Here is a 13,848-nt window from a genome sequence, read left to right on the forward strand (position 1 = left end):
ATGAGTGCCCTATTAAGGGTTAATACTTGAGTGTGCAGCACATTTCTTTTCCACTAGTTTTTCATGGGAATAATAACCTCCATTTAAACTAATGATGTATTGCTTTACATGGGTAATACAGGCAGAGTCTTCACTGGTAAGTATGGATGCATTACTTCTACTAGATGAGTTAACAGATGCTGCCCTGTTATCTGAAAATATGATTGGCTATCCTGTTGCTGTTGCATTGTCGACAAGTTTTGCGCAATGTAATTAATACAGGCTTGTCTAATAATTTTGTTGGTACTATATACTATGTTGTATTTTTGAATGTGCTGTGGTTTCTTTAATCTGAAGCCTATTTTACAGGGTAAAATGTATTTTTGAGGAATAAAAGAATACAGTATGGAAGCTTTATATTACATTTGTATGGTTTATCTTATCTGTTTTTCTTTTAAATAAAAAAATGGAACAGGAATGTAAAAACTAAGCTACTGTAATTAAATATGAGCAGTGGAGACAGAAATGGTCAGCTAATGCTACTCTGTGTTTTGCACGTGTGTTTTTGTCATAACTGCATAAAAAGTTCCCTTCTTGGGCCATCACAGTGTTGTTAATGTTCATTTTTCTTGCTCCAGCTCTCTTCTGTGTAAAACATGAACTAATGGAGAAAAAGTGTTTGTTAGATTTCACATAAAAGATCTATAAAGTTTGCTTAAGAATAGAGTTCGGTGCAAATCTACATTTTTATTTCATTAGCTTGTTTGGCTAGTTAGTTATTTCATACCTTGTGTGGGAATATGATGATTTCAAGTTAAAAGCTTAATCATGACTTTGATTTTTACGGTCTGTCCCTCGGGATGATGTCTGAATGTATGTCATTTTTCTTTGAATAAACTAACTATGTTATTCTACTTCAAGAATTCTTTATTTCATATTTTGTCTTTTTTTTTGACACTCAACTCCTTCCACATTATTCAACATAGCAACTTCATTCAGTACATTTTTCTGAAATATTCAACATTTTCCAGGATTTTTTCCCTATTTTAGTGGAAGTATGTAATTTTTCATTTTCAGAGGATCATGTAGTAGGAGTGTCCATTATTAAGTTGATTGAATCAAACTTCATGAACGCCAGATGAGAAATGTTTTTTTAATGCTTGAAGAAAAAATGCACACATCATTTTCTTTTTTGTCACTTGTATTTAAGTTTTCAAGTCAATACAGATGATTTAAAAATTAATTTAAAATGTTGCCAGACATCATCTCATATACATTATGAATGGTTACTTTGTTTGGAAAAGCCACCATGATTATAGTATCACTCACACATATAATTAAAAAAGTTTTTGCTGTCAATATCTTGTTAATGTGAGAAAATGTATACAGGAACATTTTCAACAGTGAGGTTTCACAAAGTCAAAAAGATGGACACACACATTTACTGTCAAGCTGCAAGTAACAAGCACAAATTTTGACAGTTTTTTTTCATACAAGAGATTCACATTCAGATAAACTCAATATAAATGACCCTTATTGAGATGTTATCACAAGAGAAATTACAATAAGGGAAATCAACAAAAAAATGTAATAACAAAAACAACATAAATGTTTGAGAACTGGAGTATTGAATATATATACATTAAAATTAATGTGGCATATGTTTTGCCCAACAACTGTATTGCCTAAAATTATCTTTATCTTAAAATGTCATATTTGCAATCTCATGAAATTGTCCGCTTTGTTACACAAAAACACGAGGCAGACTTTCTGTTTACTGCTACAATTCAATCACACCTTTAAGATCAATAACAAATGTACCAACTGCTATATAACTGAAAATATGTTCGCAATGTTCTAAATAATTCTAATGTTCAGGGTTCATACTTGAATGCTTGAAATCCTGGAAAATGCTTGAATTTAAATGTAATTTAAATGTATTTTCAAGGTTTAAAAAGTGCTAGGATTTTGGATAAAGTGCTTGTAAATGCTTGAAATTCTTACTGTATTTCTCTTGCAATGTGACTATATCCATCTATAGACTATAGATAATCACATGTTCAATGTAAAAAATAATGAGTAGCCTAAAACTAGCCTTCTGGCTAACTCCGGCTTTTTTAACCATGTATAAGCATGTGTTTTATGAAATTGCACTGCCCCTTTTAAATAAAATAATAATAATCTGAAATGAAGACCGTTCCTCCTAAAAGTGTTAAGTGAAATCTCCCCCTTTTAGTATGTAAGTACTCATCTAAAACAGGCAATTTACAACCGGTGTAAGATACTGGAAAAGCTTGAAAATTTACCTTGAAAGTCCTTGAAAAAATGCTTGAATTTGACCACTGCTAAAGTGTACGAACCCTGAATGTTGGCACAAAAAATAAAAATAAAAATGGGCTAATGTATTTAAATATCACTGAGAACTTCAAACTCAATTATTGTAAAATGGCAAAAACATTATTACTTAGGGTTTATTTTAATTTTTTCAAATCCCTTAGCAGACCCAAGTTTTTTTTTCTTGACAATGCATTGTTAATGTATGTAAATCAGTCATCTTATGTCTGTTCTTTACTTCTACTTTGTAACACATTTGTTACATTTGTAACACATTTGCTACAATGTTAAAAAAATCCTCTGATTTAATTTAAATTTTTCAAAATGTAAAAAAAATTGATTCCTGATTTCTTGCATTTTATGTTCCTTCTTAAATCACTGTTAATGTTTCTGTGTAAATGTGATATGGCAGACTGAACAGACATGTCTCAACCTGCTTGTTTACAGGGTTTTTTAAAACACTTCTGGCCTCGTGTTTTATTTGGTGTTGTGGGAAATTATATCTGTGAAATTTAGACCTCCAACCTTAACACAGCATATGTATCTTGACTTTTATCACCATAGATATTTAGCCCTCTGGGGTCTGAGCCTATTTGCCCTTTATATACCACATACAAAATGTTGTTATCCATTTTTTTCACTTTAACCCACTTTATTAACATATTGAGCTCAAAAATACACAAAAATCATGAAATCTGAAATAGAATTATACTTTTTATTACAATAAAAAGCACAAATATGCTCAATGAACTGTTTTGAACCTATAAATGTAAACATTGGTTGCAACAAATATGAACATATAAAGATGAAATGCAAATATAATACAACTATACACAAGGAATTCCCATAAAAACATGTATATTTATAGGAATAGTGTTAGCTGATTATCAGATTTAAACTATCATATCTTTGGTTTGACCGAGGAGCATCAAACAAAAGATTTATGAAAGTTTCAAGACAACAGCGCTCCATGTGAACTCTTTTTAAACTGGATGTAATAATGGGTGTTTAGTGCCCTCTAGTGGACACAGCGAGGAACTGTATTCAAAAATGTAATTACACCATATTCACACTGATACCTTGATTATTGTCATGTTGGAGTTTATAGTGTAATCAGGAATATACACTGCCCTTTGATAGGTAAAGTGTGAACTACAGTGTATAGTAAAATACATATTTTAAATGCTTAATTCAAAAGATATCACTAAGATGTTTTGTATAGCTCAGGGATGGGCAACTTAAATGCTGGAGGGGGCCACAGTTTTTCATGGACACTACCACAGGGCCACATATAGGACCGTGCACTTAACCAGATATGATGAAACTGCAATTTTAGATATGCTTACAGTGCAGTAACTTCACATATTTCATGCTCAAATGCATGTTTAACAGTATAAATAGGAATACAAAATGTTTGAAGAAAATACAAAATAACCACTTACTGTGATTTTTTTTTCTCAGTGCAAAAACAGCAGACTAACATTAATTGGTAAAATAAAAGTAATTTTGTGCATTTTTACACTGCACTTTTAAGATTTCATGCTCAATTGCATGTAGTTGTACTGAGGGCCACTTCAAGTGAGGGTGCGGGCCGTATGCGGCCCCTGGGCCTCCAGTTGCCCATCCCTGGTATAGCTGAATCATAAAACTAATTGCCACACGTGTGCTTTTCCTTAAAAGGACCACAAGGGGGCACTGCACTGTGATTGTTAAACGCAGGTTGATTTTGGCTAAATTTTAAGTCAAAGAACGGAGAACATGACAACTTGATTCATTTCTGTTGTAGAGTGTAAATACATTTTAAGTCTGAACAGTGACATGTAGGCCTAGTTATCCACTGATGACATCACTTTTTCTAGTACAAACCTTCAAAATAAAACCAAAAAGACTGGCGTTTTAGTGGTCCACTTCCAATTATATGTCCTTTAAAATATCTGTTAAAAATCTTTACCATTCCATGTTGGTATCAGGTTTTCAGCGTTACCTCACCTATACGTCCAGATAATTAATGTTTAACTTTGACTTACTTGATAAAAATGTTGAACCCAAAAGAAACAAAAGGAAAACATAAAATCTGATCTTGGAAAATATATTTCAATACACAGAATTTTAAATGTTGCAAATATGAATACAAGTTGCAAATATATAACTAGAGATTATCCTCATTTATGTTATATTTTCTACTAAATATATTTGACATCATCTCTGGTTTTACTTGGCCGAATATCATAAAAAAAAAATCTGGTATGGAGTTTCAAGTCAGAACTTTAGAGGAAAGCTGATGGCAAGACTCAATGTTGCTTCATTTTTATGTCGTCAAATCATGAAGAAGTAATGTGCAGGTGATTTCATGGACTCTAGAGCAGCTATTCTCAACCTTGGGGTTGGGACCCCAATTGGGGTCGCGAGATGATTTCTGGGGGTCGCCAAATCATTTTGGAAGTCAGCTCTGTCTCCACTGTGTTAAAGTGTTCTTGTGTTTTAGTCTTTTTGGTCACTTAATGTGTTTTTGGTCATTTTGTGTGTTTTTTGGTCATTTTGTGTCTTTTTTTGGTCAATTTGTGTCTTTTTTGTCATTTTGTTTCCTTTTTTTAGTAATTGTGTCTTTGTAATTTTGGGGGTTTGTTGGTCATTTTGTGTCTTTTTTTGGTCATTTTGTGTCTTTTTTTGGTCATTTTGTGTCTTTTTTTGGTCATTTTGTGTCTTTTTTGGTCATTTTGTTTCCTTTTTTGGGTGATCTGAATTGTGCGTGTGAGATTCTGTTCAGTGAGCGGGGGTCACGGACAACATGCATGTTAAATTGGGGGTCGTGACTCAAAAAGGTTGAGAACTACTGCTCTCGAGGGTTAATAAAACTCCTTTAACAAATGACTGAAAGGACACAAAGAGCTTATTCAGAAGGTAAATTCACTCTCTTGATTCAGGATGTTTTTAATGTCACCCTGTGAAGACAATTAAAAGGGCATCATTTAAATATGGATGTTTATTTTGTTCTACTTGCTGGGGAAAACCATCAGAGGGCCGAGTGTCACAGCTCCACATGCCACGATATCTGAAACATCAATCAAAACGGTCACAGGAGAGAATTTTGCTGCAGAGAAATACAACAAGTTTACACTGTGAAAGAAGTTACAGCGTACCTTCAGGGATCACACGTCTCAGATGAGTTTGATCGTTGGGAGAACTTTTGTAACAGCTACTGCCACAACACCGACACACATCATCACTCCCATCCACATTCATCCATCTAATGAGAAAAATATACACAATTACTCATAAAATGTAACAACTTTACCTTCACTGGGAAAAAAAAATAAAGATTTTTTTGTCCCTGTAATTATTATTTCAATCATCTATATAAACTCTACAAAGAAATACGAATTCAGTGCTTTTATTTTGAAATAGCAGTTTTTTATGTAGTGCATTACTTAGTGATTGTTTGTTATTATGTGTCCTCAGTTTTGTATGAAAATGTAATCATTCGTTCCAAGTAATATTCACTAAACCAGTTCATTGGCTTAATTAGTTGACATTTCCAAGTAAAATGTAATTGAGGAACATCAGTGAATCTGCAATTTACTTGTGTATTTTCATAAAAAAAAGAAGTGGTTATATTAAATAAATATTACTTAGAAACAGCCTGAGTAAAGATTACACTTTCTGTGTGGAAAAACTTGCCTAGCTTTTTTAAAGTAAATGTCACTCCAAATTTTTTTCAGTGTTGTACTCACAGTAAACATACTGTACACTGAAAAAAATTGGAGTGACATTTACTTGACATAAGATCATGTTTTATGACAAATTAATACAGAAAACCAGGTAATTTCACATACACTGTAAAAAAAAAAAAAGAAAAAGATAAATAGCTACTCAATAAAATTGAGGCAACAGATTGCACGCAATATTATTTATTAAATCTAACTACATTACAAGTTGAGTTAATAACAACTTAACAGGAAGTGCCTGTCAATTAAAAACGGACTAATTCTATTGTGTTGGATTCATTCAAAATTCTCTTGATTTAGAATTACAAACACATAAAGATTATATTTAATGTGGTCAAAATAAGTAGATTCTATCTCAAACATCTTTATATTAAAGTTACTTAAACAACTGCCTCAAAATCAAGGACGCATTTATATTTGATACATTTTGTCAAATATATTAAGTCAAATGAAATGACTACAGAATAATTTATTACAGTGTACTTTTTATTGCAACTGTATATCCATAATATGATTTGGCAAAAAAAAAAAACGTTTAAAAGATACTGATCCAAAATGTATTTGCATATCACTAAAACAAAAACAAATGAACAAAACAATCCACCTTGAATGTATATAGTTGCAGGCCTTGTTCACTGGGCTGCTCCTCCACATTTCAGAGGTCGCTTTCAGATAGCAAGTGATAAATATCTAAAATAAGAGAAGAGAAAAAGATCAAGACAGTCATTAAACAGCCATGAGCATTTCCAAGCATTCATAAATCCTGCTAAAGGTTATAAAGTGTCTCACTGAGTTCCTTGGATGGTGGTGAAACAGGAAAGCATCAAGCTGCAGCTGAAGAGACGAAGCTCTTGTTCTGGGTGTGAACAAGGAGTTTGATGCTCCTTCTGCTGCGTCAGCACAGCACCTGATGAAAATTATTCTCTCATTAAAGTCAAAAGCCAGTTTGTTGTTTCACACTGAGCACCACCACCACTCTTATGCTCCCTAAACATCAGAAGACTCTGAAAAGACTTCTGGAAAACTATCAGCTCACATCTAAAGACAAGTGTTTAGAGCATGGGTCTCAAACTCGCGGCCCGTGGGCCAATTGCGGCCCTCGTGACGATATTTTGTGGCCCTCACCTTGATATGAAAGTTTAATGTGAGTTTTATATGAATGGCACTTTACCTTGTTGTGTGTGGAAGGTCCTTTTAATTACTTTTTTTGGTAATTTTGTGTCTTTTTTTGTGATTTTGTGTCTTTTTGTGTCTTTTTGGGGTCATTTTGTGTCTTTAAAATAATTGTGTCTTTTTTAAAATAACTTTGTGTCTTTTTTTGTCATTTTGTGTCTTTTGTCTTTTTGTGTGTTTTTTAGTCATTTTTACATCTATTTTTTGTCATTTTGTGTCTTTTTTTTGTCATTTTGTGTCTTTAAAATAATTTTGTGTCTTTATTATTTTTGGTCATTTTGTGTCTTTTTTAGTCATTTTTACATCTATTTTTGGTCATTTTGTGTCTTTTTTAGTCATTATTACATCTATTTTTGGTCATTTTGTGTCTTTTTTAGTCATTATTACATCAATTTTTGGCCATGTCTCTTTTTTAGTCATTTTTACATCTATTTTTGGTCATTTTGTGTCCTTTTCTGATCATTTTTACATCTACAGTCATGGAAAAATTCTTGATAATAACCAAAACCATTAAGAATAAAACAATCTTGTGTTACGTCACTGCGACAAACCCAAGACTAGGAAAAGACTGATATGAAACGGAGCAGATTACTACCTTAAACTTAACCTTAAAATCTTACCCATGGTTGTCAATGAAGTAGTATCTGGGGAGTGATGATGCGTCAGGTGACAGAGTGGCCACACAGCTGTCGATGAAGAGTCGTCTTTGTCCTGAATCAGGACCGCTGTAAGACGCTTCGAGGTGCAGGAGGTCTCCCAGGTGGAAAACACTGGAGAATCTCTCACCTGTCCAGTCATCTACATGGAGACACAAACTCCACTACATTAGTGGTGGAATGAAGTACATTTACTCAATTACTGTACATTTGTGACATATTATAGCATGACTTTTTTCCTTTCCCAAGGTCTTTTTTTAAAATTGTCAATCATGTATAAAAAAGTTAACAGTACAGAGATAAAATAAATGTCTAATTTAGTTTTTTTTGTCATTTTGTGTATTTTTTGGTCATTGTTTATGCCATGCTGTTGTTAAAGTCAGAGGTTACTTTGAAGAAAGCAAAGTCTAAGCAAGAAAAACCCGAAAATCATAGTAAAAGTGTTCTGATAAGCGCCTCTATAAAATAATGTCTATTTTGTTGCAAAGTATACCAATGAAACTATGATCTTTTTTTGTACAAATCTGATCTTGCTTCCAAACTTTTGACCTGTAGTGTATATAATATACGAGTTTCACTTTCTGAAATGATTGAAAAAATATTGAATTTTTTCATGATATTCTAATTTTTGAAGGATGTACCTGTACTTTAGTCACCACTGTCTGAATGCACACAGCAACACATACCAGTCATCAGCTTGAGAGAGAAATCAGCTGCAGGAAGTTGTGCAGGAGTGGGCAGGCTGAGGGCCGGCTGCTGGGAGCTGCTGCTCACAAGCTGTGTCCTGTCACAGAAAATAATCAGCCGTCAAGTCACAAAAACACTTTTCTGTACAAGATAACATGGTCTCACAGGAATCCGTGAAATAGCCACGGATTCGCTTAACTCAAAATCCGTGGAATAGCCACGGAATCACTCAAATTTCCGTGAAACTGACACGGATTTCGCTACAATGCAAGTTAATGACAGTCATATCCCGTGGCTATTCCAACATACAAAGTGATTATGTACATTCACTGAGTGAATATTTAGAAAATAAAACATATATTTCTCGCTAGAAATGTGATCAAAATCCATTTTAATGCAGAAACTAAGTCAAAATATTGATTTTTTTCACTAAAAATGAAAGAAGTGTCTGCCATGTTTTTTTGTTCTGACCGCCGGGACCTTGAAAGTCACGTGACTTGGACCACGAATAGCCACGGGATATGATTGTCATTAACTTGCATTGTAGCAAAATCCGTGTCAGTTTCACGGAAATTTGAGCGATTCCGTGGCTATTCCACGGATTTTGAGTTAAGCGAATCCGTGGTTATTTCACGGATTCCTGTGAGACCATGTTCATAAGATCTCACCTTTTATAGTAGCAGGATACAGGAACAACAGAATGAGCTTTTCTTGTAATGCCGTGATAACTGGTAGTTGGTGAGATTATCAGCTTGTTTGAGTAAATCACAGAGTCCTCAGATATCTAGAGATGACAATTTAAAAAAACAAAAACAAAGAGCGTCTTGAAAAACAGCAAGACTTTCACCCAAACTGTCCACCACCAATAACTTACAGTTAATTTGGAGCCACAGTTCTGCAGCTCAGCTTCTATTACATATTCAGAGTCACTGGTAGCAGCTACTCTGCACTGACTGTCCTGTGATTGATCCACTCCTCCCAATAAAAGCTCTTCAGGAGACAGCAGGCGGCCATTTTTATACAGGTCGGCCTTCACCACAATGACCATATATGTTTCTGTGCATTGTACACGGACTGGAGATCCATCGTAGAATTCTGGTGCACTTTCTGTTTCAGTTCTCAATGGGACAGATTTATATTCTCTTCCTTCAGCATCGATCATGGGTCCATCTTTCAGAGTTCGAATAGCATCTGCAACACCAAAAGCAAATGATATGAGCAGTGCCAGAGAGGCTGAGTGACCTGCGTGCACCATCATAACAGCAGTATTTTAATAAATACAGAAGGTTCAAAGACTCCACATCAGATCATCCACCCAGAATCTCATATGTTTCCCTGTTCAGACCAGTCGGACCACATGGAGACAACAGCTGGAAGCAATTACTCATTACTGAGATGCATGCATGTGATTGGCCCACCCCCAATGTCACATGGCTGCATATCCTCAATTAACACTGATGCAATGCTACCTATACATCAGAAGACTTGGAAAAGATTTGGAAAAGACTCCTGGAAAACTATCAGCTCACATCTAAAGACAAGTGTTTAGAGTTTTTAGTCCCAGCCTAGTCTCACACTGAAATGTTAGACAGACTGTCAATCCTGCAGGGAAACTATTTACAAGACTACAACTAGATTCTTCTAGCAATTTTTTCCCATCATGTGTCTTTAATGTGTCTTTAATGTCTTTTTTTAAGTAATTTAGTTTTTTTTTGGTCATTTTGTGTCTTTTATTTGTTATTTTATGTCTTTTTTTGGTCATTTTGATACTGCCTCCAGCAGCACCCAGGTAATTTGAGTTTGAGACCCCTGGTTTAGAGTTTTTATTCCCAGCCTAGTCTCAGACTGAGATTTTAGACAGACTTGCAGGGTAACTATTTACGAGACTACAACTAGATTCTTTTAGCATTTTTTCCTACCATGCTCTTGGTAAAAACTGACTAACTGGAGGAGAAGCAGCTTTTGGCTCTAGCTGCTCTAGTGTGTGCAGTGATTTGTGTTGAAAAAACAAACATACAAAAAGAAGAGAAGACGCCACAAAATGCCCCTCACAAGCTGAAAAAGTGTTTCTGTTTTTCTGACATGAAAAGTTGACTATTTTACAGTAAAAACAGATATAAGGAAGAATAAAGGAAAGGAACATTTAGAAATGAATTCATGATATACATTTATGTGCTATTTAATTATAATTTGTTTAATTGATTAATTATATTTATCAGCTCTATCAACTTTCATTTAGTTAATCATACATTAATCATTGATTATTTATTACTTATTTATGTATACATTTATTTATACATTTTAACTGGGTCTCCTTACTGTTCTCTTTACTAAGAAACATCTAAATATATGACATCACTATATTTTTTATTTAGGACTGAGCTTACCAGCATTATTGTGGTGTTACTTTTTCCTGTGGAAGTGGTTTTACTGACTCCAGTAAAACTCCTAGATTTACTAAAGACTTTCAGTTTTTAGTCTGGGACTGTGGAAATCTTGAGGTGGAAGCCCAGCATAATAACGAAAAAGTGAAAGAAAAAAAAGAATTAGAAATAAAGAATAAAAAGAGTGACATTAATAGCCTAATTAAATCATTTAGTTCTAAGTTGGTTACCATTTACCATTATTTTGGCACATATGGCCAGCCCTAAATCATTAAGAGCTTTAAAAAAAAACCAAGTTAAATAACTTTAAACTCTTTAAATGCAAACATGTTCTCTTTGCTTTGGTTGAACGAGCAGCAGAGTTCTGAATTAGTTGAAATAAAATAGAAAATAAAAAGCATTAGAATAACCTCTATAATTTGTTTGAAAATAAAACCATGTAGACATTTTTCAGCATCTTCACAGGACGAAGAATGATCATACTTGGGCAATGTTTAACCCTTCTGCCCTCCTCGGGCATTTTAAGCCATTTTCCTATTTTTTTTTTCATTTGTTGATCATTTTGGCTGTGTTACAGCTTGAGGCATGCATTTTTGCAGGAACTTTAGTAACATTTTTGAAATCCATTGTCATTAACCCTTACATGTCTTTTATACTCCATTGATGCATTTACTGCCCTCTTGTGGCCAAAAAAGGCCACACACAACTGCTGTTAAACCATACATCAATATTTTTTTCATAGATCTCTTAAATCTCTGAAGTCCAGGAGATTTTGGTTCAAATTTGTCAACTTCCCATGCATTCTGCATTTGTTTAGCATCTTTCAGTCTGCCCTTACATCACATGCATGGCTCCTTTTTCTCCACACAAACTTGGCTATCAGATTTTTAATTATATTTTAATTAAGTATAAAGCTGCCAGGAACCCAAAATACAAACGAAAGACAGGTGTCTATGGAAATGCACCATTTATACACAAAAACAGCAGAAAATAAAACTGCAAAATAGTATATTTGCATATAAATTAAAAATAGTAATAGTTTTTATTGAAGAATTCACATTTTAAAAATGGTCTAGAAACAAATGGCACATTGAAAGCTCCCATGATTGCTCTGTCAACTGGCTTTCTCAGCTTGTCTACATATCATATAAATTAAAGTAAATAAAACGTGTATTTTCAATAAATAGATGGACTCCAGAGGGTTAAACAACTTCAGATGAGTTCAAAACTACCAAACATTAATTTTCAGAATTTTAACCATTTATATGCCAGGTTATTATATTTGAATTATTCCATAATTTCTTTCAAAACAAGGGATTACATTTTTTTTGTACTAATCTTTGGAATATCCAAGACTCTAATCACCAAAACCCCAGCGCCCTACTATTATATGGAAAATAATTATTTTCCCAAAGACATTTGTGCTGCAAGATGAGCAGCAGTTTGTTGAACCTGGTCTCAGGAATCTGAAATAGCCACGGAGTCGCTTAATGCTGGGCTTACACCAAACGATTTTCACAGTCCCAGACTAAAAACTAAAAGTCTTTAGTAAATCTAGGAGTCTTACTGGAGTCACAGCGCGCTCCCGTCATCCCGATCGTTAAGTGTAAGGTAGTAATCGGCGCTGTTTCTTATCAGTCTTTTCCTAGTCTTTGGTTTGCGATCATATCAAACGTGTTTGATATTTTCGCAAGTCGCAGTGACGTAACACAATCAACAACCAATAGATGAGCGGTTCCAGACCGGCAGAAAAACCACTTATCATCACAGTATCATCACAATAATGTTAGTAAGCTCAGTCCTAAATACAAATATAGAGATGTAATATATTTACGGCCACAAGCGGGATTTTGGGGGCGCTGTTTCTTAGTAAAGAGAACAGTAAGCAGATCCAGTTAAAATGTATACATAAATAAGTAATAAATAATTGATGATGAATGTGTGATTAACTAAATGAAAGTTGATAGAGCTGATAAGTATAATTATTCAATTAAACAAATTATAATTAAATAAGACATAAATGTATATCATTAATTCTTTTCTACAGTTTCCTTTCCTTTATTCTTCCTTATATCCATTTTTACTGTAAAATAGTCAACTTTTCAGAAAAACAGAAATCCTTTTTCAGCTTTGTGAGGGCATCTTCTCTTCTTTTTTTCTTCTTTTTTTCAACACAAACCACTGCGCACACAAAAATTGCATGGTAGGTAAAAATGCTAAAGGAAATCTAGTTGTAGTCTTGTAAATAGTGACCCTGCAAGATTCACAGTCTTTGTAGAATCTCAGTCTGAGACTAGGCTGGGACTAAAAACTCTTAACACTTGTCTTTAGATGTGAGCAGGTGTGAGCTGATAGTCTTGTAGGAGTCTTTCCAAATCTTTTCAAAGTCTTCTGGTGTATAGGTAGCATAAGTCAAAATCCGTGAAATAGCCACGGAATCACTCAAATTTCCGTGAAACTGACAGATTTCGCTTCAATGCGAGTTAATGACAGTCATATCCTGTGGCTATTTTTTACTATTGGTTTGTTCCAAGTCACGTGACTTTTAAGGTCCCGGTGGTCAGAACAAAAAACATGGGACAGTTCTCATTTTTAGTGAAAAAAAAAAAAAAAAAAAAAAAAAACCTATTGTGACTTTGTTTCTGCATAAAAATGGATTTTGATCACATTTCTAGCGAGAAATATATGTTTTATTTTCTAAATATTCACTCAGTGAATGTACATAATCACTTTGTATGATGGAATAGCCTCGGGATATGACTGTCATTAACTTGCATTGTTGCGAAATCTGTGTCAGTTTCACGGATTCCGGTGAGACCAGGTTGGAACGTTAAACTTTTGTACTTCCACTTCGCTGCTATAACAGTTGCATCATGTCCCATGTGCACTCAAATGAAAATGCAAACAAGC

At 34.0% G+C, this 13,848-nt stretch overlaps 1 protein-coding gene across 1 annotated transcript; it reads right to left on the reverse strand.

The window, feature by feature from the left end:
- Positions 1-5,219: 5,219 nt before the first annotated feature.
- LOC131983652 (zona pellucida sperm-binding protein 3-like) lies at positions 5,220-9,914 on the reverse strand. The gene is made up of 8 exons (XM_059348416.1): positions 9,429-9,914; positions 9,223-9,338; positions 8,554-8,651; positions 7,832-8,009; positions 6,828-6,945; positions 6,643-6,728; positions 5,454-5,560; positions 5,220-5,365 (listed from the first exon to the last, which is right to left on the reverse strand). The coding sequence occupies exons 1-8, from the start codon at positions 9,810-9,812 to the stop codon at positions 5,307-5,309; spliced, it is 1,146 nt and encodes a 381-aa protein (XP_059204399.1). The 5' UTR covers positions 9,813-9,914; the 3' UTR covers positions 5,220-5,306.
- Between the last annotated feature and the right edge of the window lie 3,934 nt (positions 9,915-13,848).

This window comes from Centropristis striata, chromosome 13 (assembly GCF_030273125.1).
Source record: "Centropristis striata isolate RG_2023a ecotype Rhode Island chromosome 13, C.striata_1.0, whole genome shotgun sequence".
Lineage (NCBI taxonomy): Eukaryota > Metazoa > Chordata > Actinopteri > Perciformes > Serranidae > Centropristis > Centropristis striata.

Coding starts and splice junctions, on each gene's coding strand:
- LOC131983652 (XM_059348416.1), bottom strand. CDS start 9,812: ATGATGGTGCACGCAGGTCACTCAGCCTCTCTGGCACTGCTCATATCA. Junction 9,339..9,428: donor ACTGTGGCTCCAAATTAACT/GTAAGTTATTGG, acceptor TGTCATCTCTAG/ATATCTGAGGACTCTGTGAT. Junction 6,729..6,827: donor ACCACCATCCAAGGAACTCA/GTGAGACACTTT, acceptor CTCTTATTTTAG/ATATTTATCACTTGCTATCT.